Source organism: Bos indicus, chromosome 14, assembly GCF_029378745.1.
Source record: "Bos indicus isolate NIAB-ARS_2022 breed Sahiwal x Tharparkar chromosome 14, NIAB-ARS_B.indTharparkar_mat_pri_1.0, whole genome shotgun sequence".
Classification (NCBI taxonomy): domain Eukaryota; kingdom Metazoa; phylum Chordata; class Mammalia; order Artiodactyla; family Bovidae; genus Bos; species Bos indicus.
Window position 1 is genome coordinate 56,778,746 of NC_091773.1, and position 27,917 is coordinate 56,806,662.

General features: G+C 38.7%; 1 protein-coding gene across 1 annotated transcript in view; it reads left to right on the forward strand.

Annotated features, from left to right (window-relative positions):
* Positions 1–27,917, forward strand: part of RSPO2 (R-spondin 2) — a 172,576-nt gene that overhangs the window by 106,843 nt on the left and 37,816 nt on the right. The window contains exons 3-4 of the mRNA XM_019974109.2: positions 7,408–7,551; positions 9,559–9,747. Of these exons, the coding sequence (XP_019829668.2) occupies positions 7,408–7,551; positions 9,559–9,747 (333 nt within the window). The remainder of the gene's footprint in view (positions 1–7,407; positions 7,552–9,558; positions 9,748–27,917) is intronic.

Genomic DNA, 27,917 nt, shown 5'->3' on the forward strand with positions numbered 1-27,917 from the left:
AAGTGAGGGAATAAAACAGCCATGCACAGTCTATGGGGACCTCTTACATCTAGTTAGATGAAGACCTAATCTTGAACTTCATTTTTATTCATTTGTTACTCAAATACTTAAAACCACACAAAGTAGAGGTAGTTTACAATTTCACCTCCTTTTTTGAAACTAAACAAAATAAGAGGTGAAATCCCCCACCCACATCCATCTAAACTCAAGTAACCCCCTCCATCTAACCTGCAGTTCATTCTCGCCTCCCTTCAGGGACCATCACACACCATGGGAACCATCTCCAATGTGTTTTATAGATGGAGTTGCCCTCTTTGGATTCTTCTCTCCCCTCTATCTCACACCTGCTCAGCAGAGGTTCCAACTTCCATAGCTCCTATGACCTGCCACACTTCCATATTTACGTTCTCATTATAATTGTTTTCAGATGTTGGACTACTTGTTCCTCCAATACGACTTGTAGTCTTTTACTAGCAGCATGGTTTTTATTTTATATTAAAGGTATTTACAGTGCATGTGCAAGCCATCTCATATTAAACATTCAAATGAGTTTTTAATATAAAGGAATTGGGTTTTTAAATGGCATTCTCTTGGCAAGCACTAAAACTCAACCATGTGTCCGGCACTGTATTAGAAACAAGGAATTCAGAGACTGAAAAAAAAAAAAAATCAACTTTGTAATAGCAGAAGAGAAATGGATCTTTCTTCTCTGCCTCTAATGTACCCAGCACATGCTTCTAATATCTCAGGCTATGTTGCAATGCCCTGAAAGTGCCACATGGCCCCTTCTCTTTAGCTTTTGCACCTTCAGGACAGGGAATGAGTATTATAATTTTATGTTCTCATAAAATGGCACAATGCCTGGCACATACTCCCATTTTTTGAGAATGTATGGAATGAACTATTGAACTGAACTAGAGTATAATTTGGGAACTGTTATAATGGAGCCAGGATGGATACTGTGGGAGGACAGAAGGGATGCCCGGGCTATTTTTCTCTTTCTTGGCTGGAGCGAGCCTCCCTTGCCAAATGACAGCCCTATCAGTTAGCATTTGGACACAGTTTTACTTGGACAGTATTTTACTTAAACCGACACTGGCAGTTCTCATTTGGTGGATTACATTTTTGAGGAGGCACTGTAATTTAGAAACGTGTACGTTGGATAAAGCAGGGTCTTGTATTTCTGAACAGGGACTTAAAGCCCAGATTTTTATAGACAAGACCCATGTTTAGTCAAGTTTGATAAACCTATTTTCTTAGGCAGTATGAAGTTTTATAAAGCTTACCAGTGTATTGAATGATCCCATTGATATTTTGAAACTCCCTTGTTTATAAAATGGACATAAAGATTTTCCTGAAGTTTTAATACAGAGGCTATTTCTGGGGAGTAGACATGGTGTGTCATTCAGGTAAGAATATTTCTGTATTTTCTGTTAAAGCTTCTGTATTGTTTTGAATTTTTATTTGTAATGAGGATGTTTTACTTTTATATAAAAATATACTTTTGTATAAAAGTGAATTAATAGAGTTGATGTGAATATGAGCTGTTTAAAGCTTAAGAATTTTGGGGAGAGGCTTCTGGCTGGAGGGGAAAGGACAGATCTATGAGGTTGCACAAATGGTGGTTTTCTAGAACTCTCTTCAGTTTCAAGACAAGTGGCTGAACTGGGCAAGGGGTTGTGGATGGACCTTAAGCCAGGGAGCAAAGGCTTTCAGGGCTGAAGTGTGTTATGCAGTTGTTAGCCTTAAAAATCTTTTGATTCCAAGGTGTTCATGATTAAATCACTTGTGTCAGTTCAGGTTGCTCAATGTGTAGCTGGCCTGCTTTGGTTTTATGTTATGGCAAAGAGTGACTGAGACCAGGAAGGTATGAAGGTCAGAGGAGCTTTGGATCACATTACAACTTCAGTTCAGTTCAGCTCAGTCATGTCTGACTCTTTGCAACCCCATGGACTGCACTGCACCAGGCAGGGGTGATGCATCCAGCCATCTCATCCTCTGCCATCCCCTTCTCCTCCCACCTTCAATCTTTCCAGCAACAGAGTCTTTTCCAATGAGTCAGTTCTTCACATCAGGTGGCCAAAGTATTGGAGTTTTAGCTTTAGCATCAGTCCTTCCAATGAGCACTCAGGACTGATCTCCTTCAGGATGGACTGGTTGGATCTCCTTGCAGTCCAAGGGACTCTCAAGAGTCTTCTCCAACACCACAGTTCAAAAGCATCAATGCTTTGGTGCTCAGCTTTCTTCATGGTCCCACTCTCACATCCATACATGACCACTGGAAAAACCATAGCTTTGACTAGATGGACCTTTGTTGGTAAAGTAATGTCTCTGCTTTTTAATATGCTGCCTAGGTTGGTCATAACTTTTCTTCCAAGGAGTAAGAATCTTTTAATTTTATGGCTGCAGTCACCATCTGCAGTGATTTTGGAGCCCAGAAAAATAAAGTCAGCCACTGTTTCCACTGTTTCCCCATCTATTTGCCATGAAGTGATGGGACCAGATGCCATGATCTTAGTTTTTTGAATGTTGAGTTTTAAGCCAACTTTTTCACTCTCCTCTTTCACTTTCATCAAGAGGCTTTTCAGTTCCTCTTCGCTTTCTGCCATACGGCTGGTGTCATCTACTTATCTGAGGTTATTGATATTTCTCCTGGCAATCTTGATTCCAGCTTGTGCTTCATCCAGTCCAGCATTTTGCATGATGTACTCTGCATGTAAGTTAAATAAGCAGGGTGACAATATACAGCCTTGATGTACTCCTTTCCCGATTTGGAACCATTACAACTTGGCACCAATCAAAAGTGAAAAGTGAAAGTGTTAGTTATTCAGTCATGTCCAGCTCTTTGTTTCCTCATGGACTGCAGCCTGCCAAGCTCCTCTGTCCATGGAATTCTCCAGGCAAGGATACTGGAGTAGATAACCATTTCCATCTCCACAGGATTTCCCCTACCCAGGAATCGAACCCAATCTCCTACATTGCAGGAAGATTCTTCAACATCTTAGCCACCAGGGAAACCTGTAGTTCTAGCAAAGGCTGTTATGGATTCATGCTCAGTCCCTCAGTCATGTCTGACTCTTTGCAACTCATGGACTGTAGCCTGCCAGGCTCCTCTATCCATGGGATTCTCCAGGCAAGCATACTGGAGTCAGTTGCCATTCCCTTCTCCAGGGGATCTTCTGGACCTACGAACTGAGCCTGTATCTCCCTCATTGCAGGTGAATTCTTTCAGTTCAGTTCAGCCGCTCAGTCATGTCCGACTCTTTGCAACCCCATGAATCGTAGCATGCCAGGCCTCCCTGTCCATCACCAATTCCCAGAGTTCACTCAAACTCATGTCCATCGAGTTGGTGATGCCATCCAGCCATCTCATCCTCTGTCATCCCCTTCTCCTCCTGCCCCCAATCCCTCCAAGCATCAGGGTCTTTTCCAATGAGTCGACTCTTCACATGAGGTGGCCAAAGTATTGGAGTTTCAGCCTCAGCATCAGTCCTTCCAATGAACACTCAGGACTGATCTCCTTTAGAATGGACTGGTTGGATCTCCTTGCAGTCCAAGGGACTCTCAAGAGTCTTCTCCAACATCACAGTTCAACATCAATTCTTTGGCACTCAGCTTTCCTCACAGTCCAACTCTCACATCCATACATGACCACTGGAAAAACCATAGCCTTGACTAGACGGACCTTTATTGGCAAAGTGATGTCTCTGCTTTTGAATATGCTATCTAGGTTGGTCATAACTTTCCTTCCAAGGCATAAGCGTCTTTTAATTTCATGGCTGCAATCACCATCTGCAGTGATTTTGGAGCCCCCCCAAAATAAAGTCAGCCACTGTTTCCACTATTTCCCCATCTATTTCCCATGAAGTGATGGGACCAGATGCCATGATCTTTGTTTTCTTAATGTTGAGCTTTAAGCCAACCTTTTCACTCTCCTCTTTTACTTTTTTTTTTACTTTACAATATTGTATTGGTTTTGCCATACATCAACATGAATCCACAATGGAATATTACTCAGCCATTAAAAAGAATATATTTGAATCAGTTCTAATGAGGTGGATGAAACTGGAGCCAATTATACAGAGTGAAGTAAGCCAGAAAGAAAAACACCAATGCAGTATACTAATGGATATATATGGTATTTAGAAAGATGGTAATGATAACCCTGTATGGGAGACAGCAAAAGAGACATAGATGTATAGAACAGTCCTCTTTCACTTTTATCAAGAGGATTTTTAGTTCCTCTTCACTTTCTGCCATAAGGGTGGATTCTTTACCACCAATCAAAGCTATTATTTAAATGCTTCAATGAATAAACAAATATTTAGCTTTTTTCCTAATGATTTGGAAAGCACTGCTGAACATGTGAAAACAAAGGATACTGGCAGGAGATGGTCAAATGATTATTTGGAAGGCTAAGGCAGGTTTACCATTATCATATGCAAGATCCTTTCCTGATGGTTACTGTTACCTGTAGGTCCCTATCATATATAGCTTCCCTTGTGGCTCAGATGGTAAAAGCATCTGTTTGCAATGCGGGAGACCTGAGTTCGATCCCTGGGTGGGGAGGATCCCCTGGAGAAGGAAATGGCAACCCACTCCAGTACTCTTGCCTGGAAAACTCCATGGATGGAGGAGCCTGGTGGGCTACAGTCCATTGGGTCACAAAGAGTCAAACACAACTGAGTGACTTCACTTTCACTTTATAAGGGGTATAATTTCATGCTCCCAAATCTGAAAAAAAAAAAATTGGCACTGAATAATTTTTTATTCAGTCTTGCCTGGTAAAAATCAAAAGAATTTCACTTGGAATGTTAATATAGTGGTATTTTCTGTATATTTAAGTAGGTCACAAGTATGTATTGAAATATCATTTTTGTTTTACTTTTAGTACATAAATATATTACAATTAAAAAATTCATAGCTCAGAAATATAACTTTTAACATTTCAAAATTCCACTATTCCCAGTCCCAAATTAACTTCTCTAGCTACTCCATACAGACACACATAGTCTCGTGTCGTGGTTTTATTGCATCGTATTCTATATACCCTGCACTTGCCTTTTTAATTTAATGATGTGGCTTAGAGCTTATTCTCAGTCATTGCTTATAATTCACCTTGTGCTTTTTCATGGTTGAAGTGTTTTACAATTTGAATGCATCAATATTTTATTGTACTTAAATTTGAGAACAAATAATTAAACCTTCTTTTAGCCAGATTTACACCTGAAAAAGGGACTTTAGAGAGAATGTGGAATTTCTGGAACACCTATCATTCTATGGACTGGTATTAGGAGCATGGGATGAAATGAGGAAAGGGACCTACACATAACAGTAATGATTAGGAAAGGATCTTGTAAAATTATTTCCAAATGCATACTGTTATAACTTTTTGGCCAAAAGGCTTGTTGGTGCAGACCACGTTAGAATCAGATCTTATAGATAACAGCTGATTTATGAAGTGTACAGTCTTCTCTTTTTTAAAATATAATGCGTTGTTCTCTTCACCCTTTAGTTCTCTTTTATACTTTGGAATGTTTATCATTACTTCTTGGAAAATAATACTGCTAACAAGAAAGGCGGCTTGCTTTAAAAAAAAATGTAGCAAGAAAGCCAACAATTTGTGGACAGGATGGTCATGTATTTTGACCATGGTTAAGAAGCTACTGACCAGCAATAGATCACTGTTCTATTAAAATATAGGTTACAGCATTTAAGACTACAAATGAACATTTTATAGGGTGATAAACTGTTCTTCTATGCCCACCATCCTCCCCAAAAAGAGCAATAGTATAATTTGACTATGGACTTTCACCCACACATAGTTGGTTTTCCAATTGTAAATTTGTGTAACATTTTAGAAGTTGAATTAGCTGCTTCAGGGTGGTGATTTAATACATAAAGTCCTGTTTAGACTCAAAATTAAAAGGTGATGAGTTGCCACTGTCTTTTTATAAGTCTAGAAACTGTCATTATTTATATTGTAATTGTTTTAACAGAAACTTTTTTTAGTGTTTATAGTCCACATTCTGGCTTTGCCGTCTTAATTTTTAAAATTTTGGAATTCAATGATTTCATGTTTTGATTACATTTTTTATTCAATTGTATCTTTGGTTGCAGAAACTAGATTTGAAAGCTTTTCTGAATCATTAAATCACCAAAAACAGTTACTCAGAGGCTTGTTAAAAGAGTAAAAGGGTTGCCAGGGAGTTTTCATAGAGCTTTATGTGCTGTTAATTGCCAGCAATTAAATCTGTTACAAGTAATAATGTACTGTAATCTGTTGAAAACCTCACCTTTCAATTAACCAATTCTCCAACCTTTCCTTCCTTCTCCTTGAAGAATAGTTTAGAGTCTATTTATTTTCACCTCTATATGCCAATTACCTCTGGCCCAGATGTTACTGGCATACCAGGGAATCTGATCTTGAGTACAAGTCTAAATTATTGCTTCTCTTTATACCTTGTTGTAATGTGATGGTTTGATGGAAAAATACATGTTTCTAATCCACTGGAGCAGACCACCTATTATAAGCTAGTCAATTTACACGTGTTATTTCAAATCCTCACAACAGCCTTACAAAGTTAGTGACACCCCTGTTTTATACAGAGGAAATAGAGACTCAGAGAGGCATGTATAAATAGCTGTTCAAAGTCAAGAACTGGGAAGGTCAGAACTGGGAGTCAAGGTCAAAACCATACCTGGCAGACGTGAAAGCACTTCTCTTTCATCAACTGTTTCCAAAGAAATGCAGCTAATGTGTTATAGAGAAGAGATTTAGAAGGCAGTCTGTGTAGGGCTCTCAGCACCGACTCAGCCACTACCAACTTCTTGACTTCGTCTCAGGCTTCTTATTTGCAAAATAGGGGTACTACCGCTCACCCTGACAGACTGTTGTGAAGTGGAAATGTATGGCACATTGTGGGTCTTCCACAAAATGACCTACAGTCCCCCTCCTGATTGACACCCACTGATGAAAGTAAATTCATTACAGAATTTTAGTTAACTGTCTTGGACCAGAAGAGACTGATTAGGTTGTTTCCATTGCATTTTTCATAGTACGTCTTTGGAAGAGCAGAACAGACTACAATCCCAGCAGCAGTGTCATTTGTAGTGGGGGTGTTTTCTTTTTAACCTTTATTTTAATCCCATTTAGAGTTGCAAAAATTTCTGCAGGATCTCATGCTGCCTAGGGCCCTGGGCTGCAATTTTTTCTCAGCCTATTGATGTGGTGAGCTGTTGGAAGAGGTAGGAGTGATGTAGAAGGAGATGGCATCAGGAAACTAATGAGCTAAACACATATTTCTCTGACCACTAGAATTCCAATGGTGAGTTTATGAAAGTTTTACTTGCAAAACCAGTAAATTGTTTGACTGAAATTTTCTTTCTCTTTAAAATTGTTTTTAGGATGCAGAATAGAAAACTGTGATTCTTGCTTTAGCAAAGACTTTTGTACCAAGTGCAAAGTAGGCTTTTATTTGCATAGAGGCCGTTGCTTTGAGGAATGTCCAGATGGTTTTGCAGCATTAGATGAAACCATGGAATGTGTGGGTGAGTAGTGTTTCATGTAACTTTCAAATTTCCACTTTTATTTTAACACCTGTTTCTTGGGGGAAAAATGCATGCTGGATGTATCCATCCTAAAAACGAATTGGTTCTCATGTTATTAATTAGAACTGAAAATTATTGAAGTTCTATGCTATTGAGTTCTTTAGTCATTCTGCCATTGGGTAGTATCATAAATTACATTTTGCTACAAAATTTGCGGGTAGAACATTAGGTTAAACTACTGAAATGTTTAGAATAATGTTTTTATGATCTATGTAATATATCCATTTCTTAACTATCTTTTTAGTAACTTAGAGAAGAACATTTTGTTTTGAAGGAACTTTTTAAGCAGGGTCATGTGGTTAGTCTCTCATTTTCATTATGTGTATTAATTTTGTATCTTCTTGCTTAGCCACACATTCATATTAAAAAAATCAATTAGGAAGAGATTTTTTTTGTGCCACATAAACTTTGTTGATGATTAACTGCATGTTGCAAAGTGCATTAAAACAATTTTACTAAATTTAGGTATGTAGAATGCATAATTTAATCTGCACGTATATGCTGTTTGTAAATAACAATTAGGAATACATATTTTTACAAATTTTGGGGGGGTTTTGTGTTTAAAAAACCTTTTGGCACTTTTTAATGCCACTGATTAAAATGTAAAGCTCTGTCAAATGGCTGAATCTAATCAAGTGTAATGGCATCTTCACCACCCCCACCCCCAACATGCCTGAATTTTATTTGCCATGTTTTATATCTGGTATGGTGTACAACAGAGCAATGTATTATGAGTGAGACTTTCCATCTTTTTAAAATGGAGACTTCAGTTGAGAACTTTTTTCCTGCGTAAATACCAAGGTAGTCTATAACTATATTTGAAAGCTTGCAGAGAACACATTTAAATGAGAGATTTTTGAAGAAATGTGTGCTTATGTTTCTATATATGTGTGAATTAATACATGCATATAAGCAACACTCTATTGAAAAATATAGAAAAGTCACCAAAAGAGCACATTCAAAATGTTGGATTTGTTTTTGAGAGGCAAGACCCATACCAATTATAGAAGTCCAGAGGAAATTCTTATGAAACTTTTAAGCATTAACAAATTAACAGTAGTCCTAACAAATTAACAGCAGTCCTATGCATTCCCCTGGATAAAAATCTTAAATAGCTTTGAAAAACCTAAGAGTCACCATGATGCCTTATGAGATCTGGATGAAGAAATATTCATTGTGTGTGGATTCTGTGCCTGCGTCCTCTTCTGCTATTACACTAGGGGCTTTTAATGGTGAATTTGATGAGGTTTAACTCTGTATATTTTTATTCTTTTATCCCAGGGGAGTTGCAGAGTAGCCTACTTTTTCATTATATGAAGTTAAAAAAGGAGGATGCTAAAAGTTTTTACATACCTGGGAAAACATACATTTTCAAATATCTGATATTTGTTTACTTTTTAAACTATGGCATCAATTTAGGGAATAAGAAATACCTACTGTGGTTTCCAGACACCTATTAAAGGAAATGAGATAATCAGAAAATGCAAAAACATTCCCTATCCTTTTCATAAAGTATTAATATTTACTTCTAACTAAAACTAACACACTTGTGAATTTCAGTGGGGGCATGGAGAATTTACCTGTAAAATTTTGTCTCCTCTTCGTGGTATGAAAACAGTATATTTTACTGTAGGTTTTAGCTGTTGAATCTTTTAAAGATAATATACTCAGTGTCTTTAGAGTGGACCAGTTAGCATCCCATCAAAAAATGAACCAGGACAAAAAGAAAGTAATAGTTTTAAAATTACTTATGTGGCAGTTTTTTACTTCTATCTGTAACTCCATAATGCCAACATTTCCCAAAAGGTATATATAGGTCTTGTGGGCTATACAGCTTAATTTTTGGTATCTGAAAGTGAAGGAGTAGAGAAATACTGCTATATAAATTTTGTAACAATGGAGAAATGTATACCAAATTGTTACCTGTGTTTGTTTTTTCTCTCTTAGAAGGATGTGAGGTTGGCCACTGGAGTGAATGGGGAACCTGTAGCAGAAATAATCGCACATGTGGATTTAAGTGGGGTCTGGAAACCAGAACACGGCAAATTGTTAAAAAGCCAGCAAAAGACACGATACCCTGTCCAACCATTGCAGAATCCAGGAGATGTAAGATGGCCATGAGGCATTGTCCAGGAGGTGAGTTCAGATAATCCCTATTGTGGACTATGTGCTTTCTGGATTTTCCTCGTCCCTAATCACCCTTGCTCCCAATAAAGAGTATTTATCCAAGAAGGAAACCTGATAATAACATTGGCAAGAAGGTAAAATTCCACATCGAACTTCCTTAGAGACAAATGCTTAAATTGTGAAGAATATAAAATGACTGTTTAATTTCATGATACCTTGAAAGTAATTTAGAAGACAACTTTACAAATCAACTTTTAAAACGAGATTTCCAAAAGTGTGTGTATGTGTGTGTCAGTGTTTTTCTTTTTCTTTTTTTCACTAATGTACCATAAGAGCCAGTTCTTATGAAATCAGGCCTTTGCAGATGTTGCTCTAAGAGAAGCAGCCAACTTTCAGTTGAGAAGAGTTTAGATTAGAAAAGTTTATGGAATCCGTAAAATCATCTGTATCACTACTAGTTGAAGATGACAACTTAAAATAAACTTGCCCAAACACTGGGAGGAATAAACATTGTCTTAATGTTGCCACAATGAGCCGGTTCTCTGTTTTGGTAATAATTTGTGGAAAACAGCTACTAGTATGTGTATGTTTATTTGTGTCTTTGTAGTAATTGTGCTGATTTGCAGTAATTATTCTGTAATAACAGGATTAGGCCCACTTACAAATTGGGAGAAGTGTACATAGCTCAGGTGCTGGCTGGAGCCGAGTCAGTATGTTGAAATGCAGTTCTTAGCGCTGATGCTGTGCTTCTGAAAGCATAATCTCGTTACTGTTTATTTTATCACTAGCGGATGCCGCATTGCCAAAAATGAAGTTAGGATTTTTCTAGTGCACAAAATAGAAGAGCAAAAAAAGAAAGCTGCATGTAGAAAATTGCCCTATGAAACAATCAAAACTTTCGTTTGCCTTCATTCTTGCTGTTGGGGCATAGCTTTCAGCTTTGTGGCTGTAGCCCAGAGAAGAATATATATCTGCTTAGAATGGATTTATATCCATATTCTGCTGCCTCCTAGAGAATGTCTGTGATCCATGGAGGAAGACAAAACTTTTAAGACTTGAAGACTCCAGTCGGCCTTTTGAGAACTATTAGATCCAGATTCAGAAGCTACTATTAGGAAGGCAGCTTTTCCTCTTGAATTAGTTTTGCTTTTCTTTGCTGAGTCTTTGAAACAAAGTTTTTTTGGGTCTGCTTTGCACTAACAAGGATGGTTTTGTTCGGTTACACTGGGTATTTTTCAGTCAAAATATAAGAAAATATTTTCTTACAAAACTAATAAGCCACTTCTTGGATAGCTGAGAGCATTTAACCTGCAACCTTGTGCCTAAAAACAAACCCGATGTATTCAGGTATTGGGAATAAAGGCTTTCTTTGTTGTATATTGTTTATATAACTACCCCCCACTCCTCTTCCAGCAACATGGTCCCCCAATTGTGGTTTACGTTAATAGCAAAAATTAACCTGAAAATGCTCCTATAACAAACATGCTTATGTGTAACAAGAACCAGCATGCCCCCCTCCCCTCAGAAACTATTTTGACTTAGCCCTGGTCTTGCTGAGAATTTTGTAGATAACAGCTAGATTTTTAACCTATAATGCTTATTGCATTTTTTTTATGCTTCCGAAAGCAGTGTACTGTCTTAAGAGATATAACCTGACACTGTCAGCAATTAAAATCATGTCAAAACAAAAGTTTATGTATCATCTGTTAATATTTTCTTTGACAAGTGAACCAGTCATGAACTCTTATTTAATTTACATTTAGATTTTGCCAAATATTATTTATTAGGACAGACATTTGCAGAGATAAGCTATTGTCTAATCCCTGTATCAACATATCCAGCTTAATAAATTCAATTTTTAAGTAATCTTTACAGTTAGTAGGTTTAAAAGTTATACTGGAATTTGTTTTCTGTTTTATAAAAAAGAAACTAACATAAAATTGATAGAAATGGAAAATGACTCTGCAATAAAATAACTTCTATTTACAAATGTAGAAAATGAAAACTAGAAAATTAATTTTGGAACTTGAGCACCAATTGATAAAAATTGGCATAACTTTCAGTGGAGTATCCCACCTTGCCTCAGGTGAGAGAGGAAAAGGTTCCTTTCTTCTGTAGGTCACGGTGATTAATGGAAGAATGGAGAAGAAAACCACTTTATCCCGTTTTACATCTTGACTTGATTTCAGTGATCTGCTTTGACAAACCATGCAAAAATGTAAGTCGTAATCAGGTTGGGAATACAGGCATTTTTCAGATCTTTTCAACATATGTATGGATTTTCCTCCTGTTGGAGCCAGTCTTAACCTGATTGCACACAAACGCAGCCTTAACCTCCTTCACACTAGAGCACGGGCACATTAAAATCAGCTGCTTTTCATTACTGGAAGGCATAAGTTAGAGGTCAGCAAAATGGAGTAGTCCTAAGTAAATATATAAGATATTACACTAAAAACTATTACAAATGAAACAATAAATGGCTGTAAGATTTAAAAACAACAATGTAATGCTTTAGCCTATTTTTTCTTAACTATCATTGCTTATTTGCTTTAAAACAATGAAAGGATATTTGAAAATATCTTAAGTCATGGACTGATATATGACATGAAGTAAGCATCCATTTCCAAACTTTTCTTGATCAGTTATCTTCTCTCTCATTTCTGATGATGTAATCTGTAGAGTTCCTTGGGCTTTTCTGACACTCATTCTTCAGGATTCTGGTCAGGTGATCAGACGATCTGGGTCTCTGCACCCTGTCAGCTCATTAATTCTATGATCCTTGGCAAGTCACTTGACCTCTCCTGGCTTCTATTTCCTATTTTAAATTGAGGGTATTGGGGTAGGCAATCTTGAAGATCCAGTCCAGTTCTAAAATCCAATGATTCTAAGACTAATTGCCAAAAATGACATGGATATATTTTGTGGTTGTCATGTGAAGGGTGAGGAAGGGAATATTGTTTTATGACCGAGAACTGAACACTTTTCCAGTAGCTACAGCTGTGCATTCACGCAGCCTTTTCCATCTGGCAGTTCACACTCTTCCTCTTTCCTCCTTCCTTTTCTAAGACTCTCAAAGACTGAGCAAGATTCTTGTAAAATCTTCAAATGACTTATAGTTTAGTTAGTGGGAGATACGGAGAAAGAGGGCAGGAGGATGGAGAAGGAAAGAGGAGGGGATCATAGAAAGATAATGGGAAAGGGTGACAATGAGTTAGAGGGAAAAAACTGAACAATGAGGGTAGGAAGCAAGGGATAAAAGAACAGACTACTAAAAATGAAGACTTGGCCCCTAGCAGATGTAACTGTCTTCACTTCTCTCCCTCTCACCCTGAGCTCACTAATAGAATTAATCATGTTGGGACCAAGTTATCCTATTCATATATAACCTGCAGCTTAAATGGAATAAATTTAAAGTCTGCACTATGTTGTACATTAGGCAATATATTAATAGAAAAATATGCAATTATCATATTTAAGTGATAAATGGAAGAACAAAATCATGGCTACTCAGCTACAAAGTTGGGAGACGTTCATGTATGGTGGGGGGAAATGTCATTTGGAGGGGACAGTAGTCTTTCACAGGATTGACCAATGCCACCCCAACCTGAAATAGTCTGTCCTATCTGTAAAGTCCCATGACAACTAATTTTAATGTATTCATCAGGTGTTTATTGAGCAGTGCTGTGTACCAATCATGAGTACACAGTCCTAACAGTGTTTTTCCTAGAGGGTATCATGGCATTAGAGAAGTGGATGAGTGCCTTATTTCATGTGGAGGTGGGAGCCGTGTGAAGAAAAGCAAAGCAGGATAAGGAGCAAGTGAAAGATTGGATTGAGTGTGTATTATGTCGGGTGTTCAGGGAAATTGAGGGAGTAACATTTGATCACAAATCTGAATGAAGGAGATCTTTTGAAGACCTAAGGAAAATTTTCTTCTTCTTCTTTTTTTTTTTTTAGCTCTTGACTCAATGGCTATGTTTTTTGAACATCATTGATTCTCCCATTACCTATTAGAGAAGAGCAAGGAACTGAGATCTAGGATTCTTTTCCTGGGCCACAGAGATGTAGCAAGTTATTAATGGTAAAGCCAAGAGTGGGAAGCTCATGTTTACTTGTACCTTTCCCTTGTTCCTTATCATAAAATGCAAAGATAAACCCATAGTTGTCTGACATCAAAGTAGCTGACTTTATTTCTCCCTCCACCTCAGTGCATCATTTTATTTTTGTTTTACTAAATGTTTCTTAAAAACATGACACTCTGCCATCACTATCACCTCCCAACATCTTCCCGCTTGAGATAGCTAGTGAAACATACCTCAAAGGTCATTTTATAAATGCAAAGTGTCGAGTCACTGGCTTTGTTTCGATTCTGCCGTTCCTACTTACAGCCATTCCTACCTTACAGGAGAAGGCCATCTTCTTCCGTAATTTTGGTATCATTGACCCTCAGTTTGTTGGGGGGAAAAGTGCAAGTGCAAGATTGTTCTTTCCATCCTTAGTCTTTCAAGGTCGCCCTCCCATTGAGGCTGTCCCCACAGAACCACACCGAGCACTCTTCTCTGCCCCTTTGCTCCCTGGCCTGCCCAGGAGCCCTGGGATCTGAACCCAACCCCATTTTTAGTAGCTCGGTGCCTGGAATGGCTTCTCTCTTTCTGACACATCTAAGCAATCAGGTGGTTAAAGTAATTTAGGTAATGCTTGGACAGATGCACGGATGGCCTTCTGTCTTTTGCTCACGGCAGCCTCAGCATACCATACTGCAGCTGTTAGTAACAATATGGAGCAATTCTTTAAGCCCTTGGTCATATTTTCTCAGGACTGTGCTAAAATTTACATATAAAAACTGCTACTACTTAGGATTTCAACTTGAAAATAACTCACTCCTCCTCTTATGTGACATTATTTGACCAGCATCTACTTTGTGTTTTTAAGTGGCTTTTAACTTTGTTGTTCTTTAGTCACTAAGTGGTGTCTGACTCTTTTGCAACCCCATGGACGGTAGCCCACCAGGCTCCTCTGTCCATTGGATTTCCCAGGCAAGAACACTGGAGTGAGTTGCCATTTCCTTGTCTAGGGCATCTTCCCACGTCAGGGATCAAACCCACATCTCCTGAATTACAGGCAGATTCTTTACTGCTGAGCCACTGGGGAAGCCCTGGCTTTTAACTTGATAGGGTTTAAAAGAAAATACTATTTAGCAAGCTAGAACTAGAATCTCATGCAAACATCTACTTTTTAAAGGCAATATTAATAAGACCTCTTTAGTTTTTGTTTTCTGTGTATAAACTGACAGCAACATGTGGATTAGGTATTAGATACTATAACTAAAGATGATTGTAGATTGTGATGGATTAAACCAAGAGCAGGAAATAAGCACATTTTCAGTAGATGGGGTCAAGAAAATATGCTTTAGACATATGTTCTTTATTTCTGTACATTTTGTTTACATTTGAGTTGCAATTTATGTGGTCTGTTTTATACATGCCAACCTCAAAAGTAGTTTGGAGGAGAGAGGATAAGAGAAAAACCTCTTTTCTTTTGAAACTTTCAGAGTTGTCAAGAATGTAGATATTGACATTTTTATATGAAGAAGAGAGCATCTAGAAAAGGAATTCTTTCTGCCTCTTTGTTTGCTATGCTAAATTGTTTCTTTTAAAATCAGTGATTTATGTTAGTTGCCTTAGGAAAATTGTACTGTTTCCCGGGTACTCTGGACATGTGGCAGCAAATGGTAATGTTTATTTTGATTATAAGTTGGTGGTCACTCATAAGCAGCCACATCTTAAATGTAAATGTATGCTTATCATATAAAATTGACATTTAACAAAGATCCACCTGCTTCCCAAACATTTCTCTCAGTAAAGTATCTGTAAGTCCTGCTTCATTTGTCTTAACAATAAGCCTTCAGGCTGTGTCTTGGGGTGCATCCCCTCTTGCTGCTGTCCCCACGCCCACACACTATTTTTACATTTTTTAACTTATTTCTGGAAAAGTGGGTAGGGGATAACCAATGCACCTGGTGGTAGGTGGTGGTGGTGGTTTTTGTTCTTCCTTGTCTGGGCTTTTTTCTTGGCGTGGGGGGCAATGATTTTTTTTTTTTCTTCAGATTTTTCAGTTCTCACATTTCAGAAGGTAAGGGTCTGAGGAATGAGGGAGCAGAAAAGTGGGGCCTGGTGTGCTGTGCACGGGAGCTCATGCAAAGTCCAGAGAGGGCGAGGTGCAGTGCAGCCTTGGACTCAGACACAGAAATTCAGGGGCATGGCCAGTGCCCCTCACATGGAGTGAATGAGGGGATTTAGGACAGCATCTTCTCCCAGCTGCATTTTGAGCCTGCCCTGGGGCCAGGCTTGCTTGCCCGAGGGGTCAGGGAGCGAGTGAGTGAACCCACACCTCTGTGCCATTCTCGGCAGCTTCCCGCCGGGAATCTCTATGAGCCCCATGTAATTAGAGTCTGGAGCAACATGTACTAGTCTCTTTTATGAGTGCTCGTAAAAAGGATTTCTCAACTACGTATGCCACTGAAGGTCTATGTGTCACAAGGCAAGGATAGGAACGTTTTGGAGGAGGCTTTCTTTTATGAATTCTACCCAGCAGTAAGCTACTCTGATCTTAATGTAAAATATATAAAACAATTTTTACAACACTCTAAAATAAAAACAACTTTAATAGGACACACATGGTGTCAGTGGTAGATTTTCTTTTTTTCCCCTTCTTACAGGGGACTTTTTTTTTTTTCCCCTTATGAGATAAGGGAGTCTTGAGTATAAATCCTCTAATGGTTTCTTGGAACAACTTATTTTCCTCAGCAGACACCTCTCTGGGCTCTTTAAATGGTGTTGACAAAAAGAGCACAGGCGGGTCGCTCGGTGAGATTTCCTGTAAATGCTCCAGCTACTGGATTGACCTCCAGTTGGACTCATGGATCTCCTCCAGGATTAGGACGCAGAAAGAAAACATTTTCGTGGAAATGATGACAGAGTTCTACTCAAATCCCAGCGTGGTTCATGTTGTCACCGTACAGAAGTGGTTAAGACGACAAAATTACTTTGTGCAGCAGAGAGGGGCAAAGTTCAGGTGGAAAACTTGATTGCAGTTTAAACTCAAAATGTTAAGGGCAATAGATTCTGCTTTACAGTTGACTTGTTTGTGTAATATTTGGACCTAATATCCTGTGTAGCAGCCTTATTTTCTTGTTTTTAAGGACTTTGGAAATGAGTAAAATTGTTTGAACTGGTGTCGTGCAGAGACGTTAATAACTGGTGTCATACCCTACAGCCTGCTCATTACGCAAAGGATTTAATGATAACTTAATGTAAAAAGTATTGATAACATCCTAAAACAAGACAAATTTTTAAAGATCAGAACTAGGAAAAACTTAGAATAAGAGCTCAGGACTGGCAAGGAGAATGGACCATATGAATGTGTTGGGTGAAATAATTAAATTTGACCTTGGGTTTCCTACCAGGTAGTGGGAAAATGTGGCTATGATTCTATCTTAATTAAAAATAAATGGTTACTTATATCAATTTAATAACAGCTTTTGGAGAGAAAATCACCACACGTACACATATGTATATACATACAGCACATGTATACCTATACATATACACAAACACATGAATATATACACATGCCCACATACTGCTGCTCCTAAGTCACCTCAGTCCTGTCCGACTCTGTGCGACCCCAGAGACGGCAGCCCATCAGGCTCCCCCGTCCCTGGGATTCTCCAGGCAAGAACACTGGAGTGGGTTGCCATTTCCTTCTCCAATGCATGAAAGTGAAAAGTGAAAGTGAAGTTGCTCAGTCATGTCTGACTCTTAGCGACCCCATGGACTGCAGCCCACCAGGCTCCTCCGTCCATGGGATTTTCCAGGCAAGAGTACTGGAGTGGGGTTGCCATTGCCTTCTCCGTTCATGTATATATGAATGTATATGCATATTCACACATTTATGCATGACACACACACATGTATGTATACTTCACCTTCAGACACATTAAGGTGTGCACAGGGGGTGAGACTTACATTGTAGAATTAAGGAAATGAATAATTCTCACAGTAAGGGGAATATTCTAGTTCCATGAGAAGGTAAACACTAAACAGATTTGTCAAGTGGGAAATCATCCCGAGAGCAAGGAGTAGTAAGGCAGACAGTGTCTTCAACAACACACATGTCAAACATATGTATGTTTCTGGAGGTGGAGGGCAGCTTGGACGTGTTTATCCCTCAGTGAAGGGAGAAGGTTTAATGGTGAAATATGAGTCTACAGAGGAACAGGCATCATGGAATCAGGACTTTCTGACTTAGCAGTTACATTTGAATACAGTCACCCAGTAGGATCTTTTAGTGAATATTGAATCCACTGAGAACTTCATGGTATCCAGAGAATCTAGAAAGTGTGCATTTCTACTGAGGGCCAACTCTGCTTTGAGCTTGTTCAATGAGCCAAGTGTATTTTCTGCCTGGTAAGATGTTCTTAACTAAGTTCAGAAGTCGTGTATTTAGATGCTGAGTTACTTCTGGTGATTACCTCAGGCCCCACACTAACATTTTAAATACCTTTTTTGTGATATTTGTTCTCTAAGCCTGGCCTTCAATTATTTTGACCTTTAAACGTGGTTTGACATGAGAGAACCACGTGGATTTTGAGTAAATTCTTACTGAGTTGACTTTATTTTTAAAGATTTTTTAAAATATATTTATTTGACTGTGTTGGGCCCTAATTGTGGCGTGCGGGATCTTCTTCCTTGCATCATGCGATGCATGGACTCTAGTTTGCTTGCTGTTTATCTCTCTATGGAACTATACAATCAATCAAGATTTAGCTGTCCCATGGCATGTGGGATCTGAGTTCCCAACCAGCGATTGAACCCATGTCTCCTGCATTGCAAGGCAGATTCTTAACCACTAGACCACTAGGGAAATTCTGAATTGACTTTATTAAAATATGTTACAAGCTACCTTCTAATGCTTCTTTCAGGTTTACTTCCCTTATATAATTCAGGTATTAAGTGGTGGAGCTGAGTTTCGAATGCTGTGATTTTCCCCTAGCTATGTCTATAGGTTCATCAAATCAATTATTTAAATCTTATGTTTTAAAGAAATGGGCAAATGGGAGTGGGAGGTGATAGAAACAAACGCTTATAGTCTAGTTGCAGATGAAGAAAATGCACATTACAAAGTAATATAAAGAAACATGTAAAGTAACCAAAGAAATAAAATGGAATTTGTAAATATAAGTATTATTATAGGCCCTGAAATAATAGGAAACATGTCCTGTTTTAGCTGTTGTGCAAGGGAATGCTTCCTGAGGAGCAAAACATATAGGAGGGGGGGGGGGGAATCATGTTTGAATAGGGAGATCGTTTGAGACAGAATATTGTAGGAAAAAGATACAGATGCCAACAAGTACCTCTTGTGTCCAAGGGAGGCTGAGCAGAAGAGCCTGGCTGGAGTTCAGATATTGAGGATGGCAGTCGTAGGCAGCTCACAGCAAAAATACAAGTTGTAAACTGAGTCTGTGAGGCACCTCTTTGGAAAGAACAGGATTTTTAATTTTATCTTGAACAAAGGGGAGTCCTAGGGGACTTCTGAGTGTGGGAGTGTTTGGCACGAATGCTGATTGAACGTGGGGGTGGCTGAGGGTGTGTTGGTACAGTGCGGTGGGCTTCCAGGTGGTGCTAGTGGTAAAGAATCTGCCTGCCAACGCAGGAGACCCAAGAGATGAGGGTTTCATTCCTGGGCGGGGAAGATCCCCTGGAGGAGGGCACGGCAACCCAATCCAGTATTCTTGCCTGGAAAATCCCATGGACAGAGAAGCCTGGTGGGCTACAGTCCATGGGGTACAAAGAGTCAGACACACGGAGCACATACACACAGAAGAAGGTAAACCACATGTCTAGACTTGGGGCGGGGCATCATGCAGAGTCTGAGTTTGGGAGAATTCCCAGAGAATACTTCTGGGTTCTGATGTTTATGCATGTTTCTGTAATGCTTGCTTCTCTAAAGAGCACGGGATTTTGCCTTGACTCGCCGTCCACTGTGACCCTTAAATCTTTTTCTGCCAACTTTCTAAGCCAAGCCATTCCCCAGTTTGTATTAGTGCGGTTTATTTTTTTAAGATCTAGACACATTTTGCATTCGCCTTAACTGAACTATGGGCTTCCCTGGTGGCTCAGATGGTAAAGATTCCACCTGCAAAGCAAGGAGACCGCAGTTTGATCCCTTAGTTGGGAAAATCCCCTGGAGGAAGGAATGGCTACCCACTCCAATAGTCTTGCCTGGAGAATTCCATGGACAGAGGAACCTGGCAGGCTATAGTCCATGGGAACGCAACTTTAACTGAACTAGATTTGCTTCCTAACTGCCACTTCCATTTGCCACTTACCAAGACCCTTGGATGTATTTTTCCCTATTTTCTAATTTATGATGTTAGTCTTTGAATGGATGTCCCTTACCAGCCATCTTGGAGTATTCTGAGAGTTTAAAGTATGCAAATCAAATATTACTCAGGGCAAGGATGAAATTATTCTGCCGGATCCTATTTCAATTGTATAATCTAAGATGGTTTTATCCAGCATGTTTACTAGCAGCTGCCTGGAATGCTGGGTTGAGAAGGAATCTGAGTTAAATGCTGTTTAGGAGAAAAGTGTATAGTTATCAATTTGCACTGTTTGTGGTGTGGGATGGAAAATAATGTTGTATTTGTTCCCACTAATTCTCTAACCCTCCAAGTCCCCAACACAAACTTGGCTATCTTTGATAAATAGTCATCAACCTTCTATCTTATACCTTTAATGGTAGTGAATGAGTGTATATTGGAAAAAAGCAGTATGAAAAACTAGTGGAAAGAGTTGTAAATTTGGTTTATGCTGGTCTTGGTCCCATAGTGGTTGAATGGCATTAGTCAAATTACTTAATTTCCTAAAACTTAGTCATTTATAAACTGGGGATATTATGTCAAGGGATTGTTGTAGGAGTAAATGAGCATATATGCAAGTTGATGAATTCTTATTATTCTCTACATTTTGTTGTAACTTCCTTGTTAATTCTGCTGTATTTTCCATTCTTCCCAGGGTTTACTCTTACCTAGTCATGCTCTCATTCAACATGAATCATCCATCTCCTGTTTGAGCCCCAAACCCCCAGATCTGGCCACTGATGCTTCCTTAGATGTCCCGCCAGCATGTCAGACTAAGTGCAGCCGAAACCTACCCTACTATCCTTGCAAAACCTTGTTTTTCTGGGAATGGCTAACATTTCTAAAGGCATCACTAGCTTCCCACTTACCTAGGACCTCAGCCCTGCCTTTAAATCTCTTCCTCATATTCACACAAATAAAGCTCAGATCTTTGCTCAGCCACCTAAAAAGTTTGAAAACTTGAAAAGTTTAATCTTTCTACGCTTCAGCATGTATTATATTTGGAACATAATAATAGATGCCTGCTGCATAGGATTTCTAAGAGGATTAAACATCATTTGTACCTGCTTTGCATGGGATCAAGGATCAGAAAATATGGGTTGTTATTATTTCATCTTTTTAAAATAACTGCTTATCCAGTTCTGTTTCTCCACTGTTCCTTTTTATTTCTGTCATCTGTACTCAACTTAAAGCCTTTTTATTCTCTTTACCTAGAAGATTGTAATATCCTTTGGTAGTCGGAGAGAATGTAGGTTAATTTGCATTTCAGTTAACAGTGGTTTCAGCATATTCAACATTAAACTCTCTTAACCTCATTTTGGCAACCCACTCCAGTATTCTTTCCAGGATAATCCCATGGACAGAGGAGCCTGGTGGGCTACAGTCCATGGCGTCACAAAGAGTCGGACATGACTGAGCAACTGAGCATCCGAGCACACACAGTGTAATCTAGGTGGTGAAACTGAAACAGTTCCAGAAGTGGCTGGGACAGCCACTGAGAGTCCTGATTAGCACAGGCCTAGGACAGAGCAAGCCTCAAATGTTGAAAAGGATTAAGGTTGGAGTATAACTAGGAAAGGTTAACAGTGGCTGAAAGGGTGATACATTCAGAATATAGATCTGGAGTCATGGGGGGATTTGAGTAAGTAAAATTGAGTACAGGGAGAAGATCAAATGAGCAAAAAACATAAAAAATGGATGTGTATAGCTACCATATAAGTAGACATGGGGCATCTACTTGATATAAAGTATGTGTCAGGAAGCAAAAAAGGAAAAATTGGGGCAAAATGAATAGAAAGTGAACTCAGTAAATTCTTCAAAATTAATGTTACCAAATTAAGCCTCATGGATTGACTGGTGCCAGAAAAAAATTGAGACTAACTGAAGAATTAACACAAGGAAGAGAGTTTCTGCTGATTTATGATAATTCATTTGGAAACCTCAAAGCTCATCCTCAGAAAGAAGGATGGGTACAGGATGCGGATATATAACAGACACGGTAATGTGTGTCGCTTCACTGACCTAAAGACATTTTGCTATGGGAATTCAATTTCTTCAACCCATTATGTATCCGTCATTTAATCTTGAGAGAGTAAGATCCATAGGTTGAGGGGAGGATGGGATCCATAGAAGGGAAGAAGTCTCTAGACATAGATCCAGGAGTAGCCAAACTAGATTCTCTGCAGGATTTCACAGGACGTGGGTTGCTTCATGGCTTGTGAGGAGGAGGCCCGGCAAGGAAGTATCTGGTCTCTCACCCTGGCTAAGAGAGAATAGCTTTACTTTTTCCCTTTTTATGTTTTGGGTTTTTTTTTTTTTTTTTTTTTAATGAGCTTTCCTTTGGCGGTGGGGTAGCAGGTGGGAACTTGTCTCTCTAAAACAAGTTTAAGTTGCATTCATTCACATCCCTTCCTTTACATGGCAGAAGCTAAGGTGCAGAGAGGATGAGTGAACTCCCCAGGGTAATAGAGGATAAGGGCAAAGCTTGGTTCTGGCTTAGACACCAAACCTAGAGCTCTTGCTTCCATACAGCCTCCTTTTTTTTTAAAAAGTAGAGTCGAGTTTCTTTACAATGTTAAGTTTCTGCAGTACAACAGAGTGAATCAGCTGTAAGTACATATATATCCCCTCCCGCTTGAACCTCCCTCCCATCCCACCCCTCTAGGTCATCACAGACCCCCACACAGCCTCTTTTCTGTTCAGCATATAATTATCTCTGGGAATTCCTCAGAGGTGCTGTGACTAGGGTTTTCATGTTCTTGCATACATACATCTCCTGTATTGATTGGCACTTTATTTTTGCAGTGTTTTCTCTCCAAATAGTGGTATAAAACTCAGCTCGGGCTGATTCAATAAAATATGTGCTTTTCATTAAGGTGGACTGTGCAAGATTCTGTGATGGACCAATAAGACAGTCCCAATCCTGCCTTTAGCTAGTTTACAGTTTTTCAATTGGGTATGCAAATTACATAGAGTTAAATATGGTATTAGATGGACAAGCACATGATAGGCTCCAAACACAACTTTATTTCATCTTCAGCTGCCTCTCTAACATTTTTACTCAGTAGGTATTATCTTCCCTTGTTCCTAGGGGAAAATCCTGGTAGGTCTTACATCTTTTCTGCTCACTTTTTGGTGAAAAACTCCTATGATCATTTTGTCATTGATATAGCCTTGATTTAATTATTAGATAATAACCAAAAACTAGAAACTTGAATTCATAATAAGCCTTTGATTATTATCTTGGAGAAAATGTACAACAGACTTTGGCTGATACAAAGAGCCTATTTTTAAAAATATCTACATATATTAAAAAAATCTACTTTCCAAACTATCCCTTTCTTGAAAACTCTAAAGGAAATAAACCTCTGATGAAAATGAAATGGTAAAAAGTAACTAATGCTAATTCCTGTAAGATGTATACCGTGTAGACTCCTGTTCCTTTTGTCTCTTTTCATTTTACATCAAAACCATAGGAGGAAACCACACGCATGTTTAACATGTGTGCAAAGATTTCTTGTAGTATTCTTGTATTTTCATGTTGAGAGTGGTATTGATGACCTTAGTAATTTAAAGTAATTTCTGCTTCAAATGTCAAGTGTCAGTAGCATTTCAGATCTTCCTCTATTTGGTGTAATTGTCAGCTCTAAGCTCACAGACTGACCTAATACAGTCATCAGATATGCTTTGAATTAAGAGTTATTTGGCTAACTTCTGTAGCCCTGTTTGAAGCTGTGCAGTGTGTTGCCGTTACCAGTTTGCTTCTGCTTTATCAGAAACATAAGACCTGTATATCCCAAGAACCACTATGTGAAATTTTCCACCAGGTGGATGACATGTGAGCATATCTGGTTGCAAAACTATAATATCGGTAGTAGCCTAATTCGAACCATGCCTTTTATAATAGCTTACATTTATTAAGAACTTGCTTAAAGGAGTTCAAACAAGGGTGGTGACCTCTTGGACACCCATATTTTAAAACCCTTTTTTTTAAATCGGACAGTCCTTAAGTTGTTCATCTCTTATGCAACTTTTAGTATTTGGTAACCAATGATTCCACAATCAGTGTTATGCAATGAATGCCCAATGAAAGATAGATTGAAAATTCAAAACTTTTGGTCATTTATTCTTGTACACACACTTACGTGTGTGTGTGTGCGTGTGTGTGTGCGTGTGGCGGGGATGAGAGCTAGTGCTTTCTGTGCTGCATTCAGGGAAATGTTCAATGTTGCACTCGGCATTTTGTTTGACAGTTGTCACGTTGTTTTCATTGTCTCTCCATTTTGTTTATTTCCCTGCTTCTTAAGCAGCCTGATGAAATCGCATCAGCTAACTGGGATTGAATTTTGATGAGTGCCAAGTTGCTTTGATGAAATCTAGTGTGCTTATCTTAAACTCGACTTTATTTGGCTTTAATGCTGGTATTTTCCATATTGAGAAGATTAGAGCTTTTGTCTGCTACTGGAGATAGAAGCCCTGTAGGAAACAAAGATAGCTCAAACACAAAAAGGAACGACAGGAGAAGTTCATTTTATACTTTTGCTCCAGAACTACTGTCCACACATTCAGACTTCTTTTAAAAGAAGTGTTAGCATCCATTCCTTTTAATAGTGATAAAATCAGAATTAGCTCTTAGCCAAAACTACCCTCACCCGTGAACTTAGAGAAATAGTTTTCCTGTTGACCAAGAAAAAAGCTTTCGTGTCCCATTATCTGGATTTTCCCAAGGGGGACAAAAATATTTTGTATATTAAATACAAGATGATATTCCCTTTTGTCAACCAAGGAAACAATGGAGCTTTTAAATTGTACCTCCTAGTGATATTTTAGGCTACAAAGCCAGTACTATAAAGGAATTAAAGAATTTTGGAGTCAAAAGACTCCTAAATTTAAATCTTAATTTCTGTCTTATCACATAGAGGAAATTAAACTTGCTGAACTTTTGTGTGATTAAATTAGGTGATACCATTGTTACCAATGTCTCTCTTTGGAGTCTACGGCCATACCACTCTGAATGGTGCCCAACCTCATCTGATCTCAGAAGCTAAGCAGGGTTGGGCCTGGTTAGTACTTGAATGGGAGACCAGTGTATCTCTGGAGATCATTATAATGCCAGAATTTCAAGAGGTTTAGGCCACGATTGTACAATAGGATCTTCAGAATGTTCACAGAGTCTGAAATAGGACATTTAGCTCTTCAGCTAATATATCTTCCCCTTTTACATAGGATGCCAGCAGCTTCTGGTATCCCCAAGGCTTCTAAATCTAATGTGTATTGGTTGTAGAATTGGAAGAGATAGCCTACTTTTATTCCGTAACCATGGACAATGCAGCTACCCTCATCAATTCTTAAAAAGACTGGGGCTGCTCTTTGGACACTTGGAGATACTTATCTCAGTTTTCTGATTTGAGTCGATTCCCTAAAGTGATTTTAGAATTTCGACTTGCAAAATCTGGCACAGAACATGCCCACTCAAAAATGCTTATAGATCGTGGCAGTTTAATGGAAGACAGATAATTGGTGGTAGATAATTCAAGGCAGTTCTATAGCCCTGAAAGAAAGTTACGTATGTTACATTTCTTCAAAATCATCTGTTTCTGTACCTTCGCATAACCTAATTCAAATTATTTCCTTTTTCATGTTTTTTCTCTGGGTCAGTTTTCAGTGGGTATAACCTACCTGATCTATTGAACACTAACTATAAAGAGTTCACTTCTTAGTTTTACTACATTGTATATAGAGTGTTCAATCAAGGACTACTTCAGAGTTACAGAATTACTGGGTTCTGCCAACTGTGAAACCAGGCTGCTTTTCTATTTAAAAACAGAATGTGTGTGTTAGTTGCTCAGTCACGTCTGACTCTTTGAGACCCCATGGACTGTAGCCCACCAGACTCCTCTGTCCATGGAATTCTCCAGGCAAGAATACTGGAGTGGGTTGCCATTTCCTTCTCCAGGGGATCTTCCCAACCCAGGGATCAAACCCAGGTCTCCTGCATTGCAGGTGGATGCTTGACCATTTGAGCTACTACTGCTAAGTCGCTTCAGTCGTGTCTGACTCTGTGGTACCCCATAGACGGCAGCTCACCAGGCTCCTCTGTCCCTGGGATTCTCCAGGCAAGAATACTGGGGTGGGTTGCCATTTCCTAGCCACTAAAAACAGGATAGAATCACCTAAATGTCAACTCCTCACTTGTTAAGTTCACTCTTGGTCTGACTGATTTCCATTCTGATGGAAATAAGCCTTTATCAGAGTGGTATCTTATGGTGGAGTAAATTTCATTGCATTTAATATTTTAAGTAATTTATGAATTATCTGGCAAGGATTATCTTAGTGGATTCTACAGATGTAGCCCCAAAACACGAAATAAAAATGTTCCATATTTATTTATGTACCACGTACAGAAATTACCTCTGTATAAATGATTTCAATGTACTCTTTATTATACTGATTTTTTTTTTTTTTGTACTCACTTATTTAGCTGTTGTAGGCTTTCCTGGTGGCTCAGATGGTAAAGAATCCTCCTGCAGTACAAGAGATCGGAGTTTGATCCCTGGGTCAGGAAGATCCCCTGGAGAAGGGAATCGCTACCCACTCCAGTATTCTTGCCTGGAGAATTCCATGGATAGAGGAGCCTGGCAGGCTACAGTCCATGGGATTGCAAAGAGTCGGACATGACCGAGTAACTAACACATTTAGTTGTTGCAGATGTTACTATTATCACCATAATCTAGACCAAAGATCTGGTGAAGCTTCTGTATACCCAAGTCCTAGACTTCCATGCAGTTTGATTTAGAGAAAGCCACCACAGAAGATAATTTCTAGATGAAGAATATAAGAGAGTGAATTGTAGCAGCTCTGTTCTCAGGCTCTTTAATGGGTTTTCTGACTGTGGTCTACGCCACAGCTCCAGATGAGTTGAAAATAGTTACTCTGGAGTCTGAATACAATTGCTGTCTTCTCAGTGTAAGGGTTTGTTGATCAACAGGCTTGAAAGAAATTAACAAAATATGCATTTTTTTGTAAGATGCATGGTTTCTCATTATAATAGATATTCTACAAACCATGAGCCATGTTAACAATGTGATTCAAGATTTGAAAAGTTTGAAAGCTGCTACAGCTGAAATTATAAAGCAAGAACCAAATGCTGAAAGAAGGGAACAGGCACCGTAGAAAAATGTTGATGGCAATTTGCTTGAGGTTCATAAAGGAGGTATATTATACCTTTTTTTTTTTAATTGGAGGATAATTGCTTTCCAGTGTTGTGTTAGTTTCTGCTGTACAGCAACATGAATCAGCTGTAAGTAAACATATATCCCCTCCCTTTTAAGCCTCCCCCCCCCAACAATGGTGCTCTTTCAATTCACTCCCTCTAACCCTAAAAAAAAAAAAAAATTATCATAAGGGACATATAATTGGTGTTTTTATCAATAGCTAAAACAGTTCAGTGTATTTGATTCTTTTTCACCTGTTAAAATTTTTCAAGTTGCTTTTTCTATATAATGACTTTCCTTTCAAAACTGTGCTTATGTTCTTCAGATCTCCAAGTTCTTTTAAAATATATTTTTTAAATTATGATAAAACAGTACATATTTCAGGTATACAAATCTTCGTTGATATCCTGACTCTCCATTTGAGAGACCCAACTTCAGGAAGGGGCTTGTTGAGGCAGATCATAAATGGCTTTGGGCCAAGAGGCCATGAGCAAAACACCCACAGGCACATACTGGGAACTGAAGCTTTTCTCAGAGAAACA